At 48.6% G+C, this 9,461-nt stretch overlaps 1 protein-coding gene across 1 annotated transcript; it reads left to right on the top strand.

Moving 5' to 3' along the window:
- The first annotated feature begins 6,229 nt into the window (after positions 1-6,229).
- UQCR11 (ubiquinol-cytochrome c reductase, complex III subunit XI) lies at positions 6,230-9,132 on the top strand. The gene is made up of 3 exons (XM_080674965.1): positions 6,230-6,421; positions 8,235-8,382; positions 8,969-9,132. The coding sequence occupies exons 1-2, from the start codon at positions 6,372-6,374 to the stop codon at positions 8,353-8,355; spliced, it is 171 nt and encodes a 56-aa protein (XP_080531091.1). The 5' UTR covers positions 6,230-6,371; the 3' UTR covers positions 8,356-8,382; positions 8,969-9,132.
- Positions 9,133-9,461: the final 329 nt, after the last annotated feature.

Raw genomic sequence — 9,461 nt, 5'->3', positions numbered from 1 at the left:
AGGCTGGCTGCATTCACCCCACCAATATCAGCCTCTCCCCAAGACCACCCTCCCCAATTTCCAGAGCCACCCGACCTCCACCCCAAACCCTCCCCCACACGACTATAACACCCCAAGGCTGGGAGCAAAGTGCCCTGCAGGAAGCTCCAGGGAATCCCATGGCCAGCACCAGGCAGGACATTGGGCTAGAGGCTGGGGCCACCCACCTCCTGACCCCTGACATCACCTAGGTTCTCTGGGGTCTTCCTTCCAAAGCCCATCAGGACAGCAAGGAGCCATCAGCTTGCAGGGTGGGGGGTGGACTCTGCCTGGTGACTCCCCTGGTCTATTGGTTCCTGTCTCTTGGGGAACCTGCCTCAGTTTCCCTCTTAATTCTGCTTTTGGTCTTGCCCCTTGATCCAGTCAGGCAGTAGCTGAGGGCCCTAGTGCCCTGGAGGTCTGCAGACATTTGAACTGTGTCTTACATATAAAATTTAAATTATGTAAAATGAGATGAACCCAGTAGGGGAAGAAGTAGCACTGGGGGAGAGGAAAACTATAGTTAAGGGGGATTGTGCTCTGAGTGCCTCAAGATAACTAGTTTTTTGTTTAAATTTTTTTAAGAAAAATAATTTTATACAAGTGTCCACACAGCTGGCTGGATTCTTTGGAAGTTTTAAATGACCCCCTTTAAAGTCAATATGGAGACCTGTCCTGTACGTAACAGCGCTGTAGCAATAAATGTGACATAAGACAGTGCTCAGCTGTCTCCCAATTTCTCAGGAGCTGTGTGCTTAGCCATGAAGGGTGGCAGGGGGCGGGTAGGAAAGTGGGAATCTGCAACCAAGGTATGTGCCCTTGTCCAGAAATCTAACCCTCAACCCTTTGGTCGGTAGGCTGGAGCTCTAACCACTGAGCAACTGGCCAGGACACTCGCTGCCTATTAATTTTTTAAATAAATAATGCAATACTTGCCCTAACCGGTTTGGCTCAGTGGATAGAGTGTCGGCCTGCGGACTCAAGGGTCCCAGGTTCGATTCCGGTCAAGGGCATGTACCTTGGTTGCAGGCACATCCCCAGTACGGGGTGTGCAGGAGGCAGCTGATCGATGTTTCTCTCTCATTGATGTTTCTAACTCTATCCCTCTCCCTTCCTCTCTGTAAAAAATCAATAAAATAATAATAATGCAATACACCCAAACCCATGGAATTGTGCGTATTAAATGGGTGAATGGCACAGTATGTGAATTATATCTCAACAAAGGTGTTTAAAAATACTTCTTAGCCCAGCTGGTGTGGCTCGATGATTGGGTGTCAACCCATGAACCAGGAGGTCAGGGTACATGCCTGGGTTGTGGGCTCAGTCCCCAGTAGGGGGCGTGCAGGAAGCAGCCGATCGATGATTCTCATTGATGTTTCTCTCCTTCTCCCTTCCTCTCTGTGAAATCAATAAAAACATTTTTTTAAAAATACATCTTGCCTTGCCGAAACCGGTTTGGCTCAGTGGATAGAGCGTCAGCCTGCGGACTGAAGGGTCCCGGGTTCGATTCCGGTCAAGGGCATGTACCTTGGTTGCGGGCACATCCCCAGTGGGAGGTGTGCAGGAGGCAGCTGATCGATGTTTCTCTCTCATCGATGTTTCTAGCTCTCTATCCCTCTCCCTTCCTCTCTGTAAAATATCAATAAAATATATTTTTTTAAAAAAATAAAATAAATAAAATAAAAATACATCTTGCGGAAACCGGTTTGGCTCAGTGGATAGAGCATCGGCCTGCGGACTGAAGGGTCCCGGGTTCGATTCCGGTCAAGGGCATGTACCTTGGTTGCGGGCACATTCCCGGTGGGAGGTGTGCAGGAGGCAGCTGATCGATGTTTCTCTCTCATCGATGTTTCTAGCTCTATCCCTCTCCCTTCCTCTCTGTAAAATATCAATAAAATATATTTTAATAAATAAATAAATAAATAAAAATACATCTTAAAGGTGCCTAAATCTTCACCAAGTGAGGCATTCCTTCTCTGTCTCAGCAAGGGTTGGCTCCATGGAAATTTCTGGAAGGAGAGTATGCTTAGCTTAGAGAAATCCTGTGGGCAGGGGATGGGGTACAGGGAAACAGAATGATGGGTATGTCCATATCTTGACAGTAGTGATGTTGGTGTGTGGTTTGTTAGATGCCTGTTGCACACCTTCATCCGGGCCTCCAGGCAGCCCTTCCAGTTCTCAGGAGGCAGCCACACAGGGCCAAGGCCTGATGAGAACCCGTTGAGTCTAGCCTCCTGGAGCAGCCCCGTCACTCTCGGGCCAGGGAGGGAAGGGATGTGCCAGACAAAGATAGGGAGACCCATTCCACTCAATGGTGGTTGTCCTCAGAGGTCATACTGTGCTGCAGCAGCTGATGGTGGCACCTGAAACCCATGAACAGGGCCTTACAGGCAGACCTTGGAAATACGTTGGGTTCAGTTCCAGACCACCACAATAAAGCAAGCTATAACCATTTTGCTGATGGAGGGTCTTGCCTTCAATTTGTAAAAAATGCCCAGTTTGGGGCCTAAAAAATGCCCTGTCTGGTGGCTACATGCCCTTCTGAGATGCAGGAGAAGCCTCTGAAGCCCCGCTGAGCCTGCCTACAGATCAAGAAGACATGAGATGATGTGTGCATCGTTGAGAAAGGAAAAGAGTACTGTGGACACCTAATGAAGGTCCATAAGGAATGCGTGAGAACTCTGGGATTTAAGATATGAAATGCTGGTATGCTCTGTGAATGAGTAATTCCTGAAAAATGGAGATGATTTCCCAGAGGAGATGAGGAAATTAAAACTTATGACCCAGGAGTAAATTCAACATTCAACATAAAATAAATGCTAAAAAAAGTAAAGGAAAAAAATGATTAATTGGGGAATTCCCTGGTCAAACAAAAAATATGCAACATCTGTGAAGTGCAATCAAGTGAGGACTTCTTGCATTTGAAAACAGGCTTTGCATATGTAATCAAGGAAAGGGATCTGAGATGAGGTCATTTTATATTGTTAGGGTGAGTCCCAAATCAATGACTGTCCCTATAAGAGACAGAACAGGAGAGACACAGACGAGAGAGAGGCACCACAGAACCAAGGAAACGGAGACTGCAGTGATGTGGCCACAAGCCCAGAGACACTAATCCCCAGTAGCTGGGACAGGCAAAAAGGACCCTCCTTGTGGGGCCTCCAGAGGGAGCACGGCACAGCCCTATGACACCTTGATCTCGGACTTCTGGCCCCAGAACTGGGAGAGGTTAAATCCTGTTGTTGCAAGCCAGCTGGTGAGTGGAATGGTCAGTTGTTATGGCAACCATGGGAAACGAATATAGTGTGTCCTTGTTAAAATAGTAAAACAGCCTGACTGGTGTGGTTCAGCTGGTTGAGCGTCGTCCCATGCACCAGGAGGTTACCCGTTCAATTCTGGTCAATGCAGGTGCCCAGATTTTGGGCTTGACCCGCAGGAGGCAGCTGGTTGATGTTTCTCTGTCTCCCTTCCCCTCTCTGAAATCAATTTAAAAATAATTTTTTAATAAAATGGTAAAACATGCAAATACCACAGGACTCTCATGTGATTGGTGGATGGCTACAGCTACTTCAGAAAACAGTGGTGGCACACCTGAAGCTAGTGTAATGTCATTTATCAATTATACGTCAATTTTTTAGAGTTTGGCAGTTTCTTTAACAGTTACATATACGCTTCCTGTGAACCAGTCCCTCCACTCCCAGGCACCCACCCAAAAGAAACCAAGACACATGTTCTACTTGGACATGATCATCCACTGAAGCTTCATTTGTAATAGAAAAAACCTGGAAACAACCAGCATGTCCTTCACCAGGTGAGTGAAAACACAGATCTACTCACGGACAGAATACAACTCAGCAATAGAAGGAACCAACCAACCACTGACAGATGGAACAAATGGATGACTCTCAGAATACTTATGTTCCGTAGAAGAGGTCAGACACCAAAGAGAACATACTATATGACTATCTATAAAAAAGTCTAGAAAATGCAGACTAATTAATAGCAGAGAGCAGACAAATAGTGGCTGGAGCTGGGAAAGGGGCAGGGAAGGTATTCATATCAGTGGTGGTGATGGTTTCACGGATACACACATGTCCAAATACCAACCTGTATGTTTTACATGCATTTTTGTATGTCAAACATGTTAATAAAGTTGTAGAAATCTAAAAAGAATCCACCCACAGATGCATGGACAAACACAATGTGTCCATTCAGATACTAGAATATTACTTAGCCATGAAAAGGATTGAAGCACTTGTAATAACTATGTATGGTGCCAGTTGGTGGGTACTAGACTTATGGGGGGGATCACTTCGTAAATTGTATGAAAGTTTAACCCTATACTGTACACCTGAAACTAATATAAAATTGTATTGAATGTCAACTATAATTGAAAAAAGGAGTGAAGCACTAACACTTGCTACAACGTGGATGAACCTTGAAAACATGATGTTCAGTGAGAGAAGCCAGATAAAGCCATACAGTGTGATTCCATTTATGTGAAATGTCCAGAACAGGCAAATCCACAGAGCGAGGAAGTGGATTCATAGTTGTCAGGAGCTGGGGAGGGATGGGGCTTCTTTTAGGAATGATGAAAATGTTTTGGAACTAGATAGGGGTGGTAGTTGCACAACCTTCTGAATGCCATTGCGCTGTACACTTTAATGGTTAATATTAGGTTATGTGAATTTTGCATCACATAAGAAAGGAGTTCTGTTTACCCCCTTGAGGGGCAGATAGAAACCCATAGGGAATCCAGGAGGCCTGGGCAGAAGGTCAGCAGGATGGGAGGGAGGTCAGCAGTCCCTGCTACCCACCATCTCCTTTGATCACAGAATCTGGTTATTCTCTTGGGGATCCTCTTCTTCCCATTTCAGCCCATGTCCTCATATAAGAAAGGTTGGCTCTGCCCTGTTTCCAGAGCAGGTTAACAAGAACCAGCTTTGGGACATTTTCTGCAATTATTGGGAAAGATGTACCATCTTCTTGCAAGGGCTGCTGAAATATGAACCCAGAGTTTGCAGGCGATGCTGCCCAGAAAGAGTTTGCCAGTGAATGAGGGTGACACAGAGAAAAGGGCTGAGAGGTGAAAAGGGAGAGATTCATAATGATATTGCTAGACTCCTGAATCCAGCCATGTCTGAAGCTACACAACATGCCATAAAACTTTTCTCTTACACTGGTTTTTGCTTTTCTTATCACCTAAAAGGAAAAGCATTCTGCCTTGTGAGCTGGAAAACATTATGCAGAATGAGCAATAGAGGTAGAGCTTCAGGAACTGCTGGATCAAGACCTGTAGCCCCAGACATCCATGCCTATCTACGTACGATAGTCTTTTCAGAGAGCTTTATTCTGTCTTTTCTCCTCCTCTCTCAACAATCATGACGGCCCCTATTTCCTACTTTTTAAGTTTCCATCAAGGACAAAGACTTTTTCAGGTTCTCTCTCATACAAAACTCAAAAACTCTCAGGCAACTGAAAAGAATGAGAAACCAGACCATAGTCACTACATACTATTGCCGGTTCCCAGTCTCAGGCCGGGAGTCAGGTCAAAACCTGCAGCCCCTGTGGGTGGAGAATTGAGGCCACGGCAGGGTTTGGTAAAACACCCACGGCACCCGTAGCTTACCTCCAGAACTGCAGCCTCCACGCTGGGCAAGAGAGCCTGGGCGGCTGTCAGCCATGAAGGGGAGGACCTGGCCCGGTGGCGCATCTATCAGGGGACTCGGGTATCCTGGGCGCCTGGACCTCGCCCCCTCCGCCGCCTGGAGGAAGGGAGCACCGCACTCACAAACGAAACGTGCAGAAAATTTCCAAGACAATCGCGAGGAGCAAACAGATTTGGGGAAGGTCTGCCTTTTGGCCAAGGCCCCATTGACAGCGGGTCAGTAACAGCCCGACTTTTCTAGAAGTGGGTTCACATCGCACCCTGCCGCTTTGGGCAACTCTGGACAAGTCCCCTCCTAGCTTGGCCTCAGTTTCGTTAATTGTAAATAAAGTCTGGCACGTAGTGAAAACACGAAGCTACCAGCCAAATGTCGCAGGGCGTCCTTATTTGCCTCAGGCCGTGCAGCCGGGGGGCCACTGGCACAGCGGGCAGGAAAACTGAACTGGAGAGGCTGAACTGCAGATCCTGCGTCGCGTGTTCATAAGCCCGCCCACTCTCGCCCGCGTCTAAACGTCATCCGCCCCGGAAATGGCTGTTTATGGATTCCGGGTCTGCGCGCGCAGCGGCCAGGGGTTCCGGTTGTTGGCGTGGTCTGTCAACCCGGGGCGGGGCATCTCTGCAGGCCTAGGTCGTGCGTCCCGGCCTGGAGCAACTGGGGTCACCCTGAACTGCGGACCTCGACGCGATGCTGAGCAAGTTCCTGGGCCCGCGCTACCTCCAACTGGCCAAGAACTGGTGAGGTCTCGGCCTCTACCCTTCGTACCCCGCGCCCGCCCTTCCCGGTCCGCCCCACGCTGTGCGGTCCCAATCAGTGCGCGCAACGCCGCCCCCAAACCCATAATTGTGCAGGGCCACAGATGGGAAAACTGAGGCACAGAGAGGCGGAGCGGTCTGGCCCAGGCACACACTCTCGTACGTGGTGGGCTCCGGGCCCGTGGCGGAACCGCTCTGAGCCCGTTTCCCCACCTGAGGGCCGCGACGTTGCCCACCCGGGAGGCGCGCCCCCTGTCCCGCCCAGCATCCTCGGCTCAGCTCTTTGGGCCTGAAAACTAAACCTGTATGTTCCCGACTTTGTTTTTGACTTTTTAAATGACCTTGTACTGGGAGCATGAAACCCACGGCTGCATCTGCCTCTGCACCCTTGTGGGAAGTAGATGGGATTGGGGTGGCTGCCTAAGGAGCTAAGAAAGAGGGGCCTACACTTGGCAGGCGAGTCTCCGAGCTCAGGCAGGAGTGGGAGCGGCCTCTGGACAGTGGCTCTGGCAGAGACCTTCAGGTGGACACTGATGTCAATGATTGACAGCTGGGGTGACCCGGGCCCAGGAAGGTTGAAGGCTGTCCCTGGTGCATCTGGTGAGAACCACCAAAGCCGATGCAGTCCCTCCGCCTGTTGGCCCTGACTTCCCGAACTCAGCTTAGTTGGTTCATTCTCATCTGGGCTTGGTCAGAGCAGCTACAAACTCATCCAGGCTTTGTTAGTAAGCACTATATATATATATATATATATATATATATACATATATATATATATATATATATATATATATATATATTGATTTCAGAAGGAAGGGAGAGGGAGAGAGACATAGAAACATCATTCATGAGAGAGCATCACCGATTGGCTGCCTCCTGCATGCCCCACTCTGGAGACTGAGCCCGCAACCTGGGCACATGTCCCTTACCAAAATCGAACCGGGACCCTTCAGTTCACAGGCTAACGCTCTATCCACTGAGCCAAACCGGCTGGGGCAGTAAGCACTTATTGAGCACCCACTATGTGCTAGCACACAGCACTGTTGGGTGCCAGAGACACAGCAATAAATGGAACCTTTGTGGCTGATGTTCTAGTCAGTGGACAAGAGAAAGTAAATGAGATCTATGATATAAGACTGTCCTCAAGGGAGTAACTCACCCACTCTGTGCCTGTTCTCATCAGAGACCCTGATATTCATGCCTCCTTCAGTTCTAGGCTATTGCAGGGGATAGCCAATCACTGTAAACTGTATATATGATGCTTGCATGCACATATTAGCTGTTGCAATGGTGGTTACAACTTGTTTGTATGTGTATGTGTGTGTTTAAATTGATTTCAGAGGAAGGGAGAGGGTGAGAGAGAGAAGCATCAAGGAGAGAGAATCATTGATCGGCTGCCTCCTGCACACACACGCGCATCCCTGGGAATGGAGCCTGCAACCAGGAGATGTGCCCTGACCAGGAATCAAACCTTGACCTCCTGGTTCATGGGTCAGTGCTCAACCACTGAGCCATGCTGGCTGGGCAGGTTTGGGTTTTTTTAGTAGCAAATTCCTCAAATAAAATCTTAGGCAGATCCCGATTTGAAAGTAGATAGGAGTGGAGTCACTTCAGAGTCCTCTGTTTGTGCCCATCCTTCAGGATCATCAGCAGGATGTGTTCATACACTGGACAGGGGCCAGTGCATGGTGGGTACTTGATATTACAGTAGCTGGGGATGGGGGAGGGACCCACATGTGCTACCAGGAGGATGAGACCCCTACCAGGAGGCCTGACCCCCACTGTCCTTTCACAGGATCCCCACGGCGGGCATGTGGGGCGCCGTGGGCACCGTGGGGCTAGTGTGGGCCACCGACTGGCGGCTGATTCTGGACTGGGTGCCCTACATCAATGGCAAGTTTAAGAAGGACGACTAATTAAAATGACCTCCTCAGACCCCTCTGGTAAGTTTAGCAGCTGTCAGCAGGTGAATCCCATGATTCTCTCATGGCAGAGGAGTGAACTTGCACAAGGTGGGTTCCCACATTTCCAGGCCTGGGGCAGCAAGGCTGGTAGGCTGGACTGTTCAACCTGGAGAATTCTGCCTAAGGGTGAAGCTCTTGGGTAGGCTCTTCAGGTACCTCCTGCCTATTGGCACAGAGCTGCCAGCTGGCAGCCTCAGTTTATGGGACAAGGGAATGGGCATTGTTCACTGCTCAATCTGGGAGAATGACCATGCACCCTGCTTGCCATCTCAATCTGCTCAGCCCTGGGTAGGACAGAAGGATGCCCATTTTACAGATGGGGCAGTGGAGTTGGTGGGCCACAGTAATGACCCTTGAGACTTGTCCATTAGTCCCCAGCGTGACCATCATCACTGTGCTATGTTACTAGCTTGCTCTCCACATGAGTGTGCATGGTTTAAACCCCATGTCACAGATGAGGACCTGCAGCACAGCTAGATATCTGTGTTCCTCACAGCTCAGTGCCTCTTTTCCCATAAGAACTGTAGCCAGGAGACTTCTGCTCACCTTCTTGTTCCCCCTCTAGGTGACTGGTGGTGCCAACAGCTTCCTTCTCAGCACCTGCTGCATCTGGAACAGCCCCAGCCTTCAGCATGGATCGAGAGGAAATCTACAATGTGACTTAGGACTTTCTATGTTTCTGAAAATAACTTTGATGTGTAAATGCATTAAACCTTGCTCTGAAACCTGCCCTGCCTGGACATGGTGATGCTGGAGACTTGGTAACCTGGTGGCTCGGGAGACCCAGGGGTCCTTTCAGCTCCAAAATTTGCAAATCTCTTGAGTTTCCTAATGGCTGGCAGAAATTGGTTATTTAGGTATTTGATGGGTAATACCTATAAAGTGTATTTACCTATTGTTACCTTAAGACAGTGGTCGGCAAACTCATTAGTCAACAGAGCCAAATATCAACAGTACAACGATTGAAATTTCTTTTTTTTTTTTTTTAATATATATTTTATTGATTTCTTTACAGAGAGGAAGAGAGAGGGATAGAGAGTTAGAAACATCGATCAGCT

The sequence above is a fragment of the Plecotus auritus genome (assembly GCF_963455305.1).
Source record: "Plecotus auritus genome assembly, chromosome: 6".
Lineage (NCBI taxonomy): Eukaryota > Metazoa > Chordata > Mammalia > Chiroptera > Vespertilionidae > Plecotus > Plecotus auritus.
This window is presented reverse-complemented; position numbering and strand designations above follow the sequence as displayed.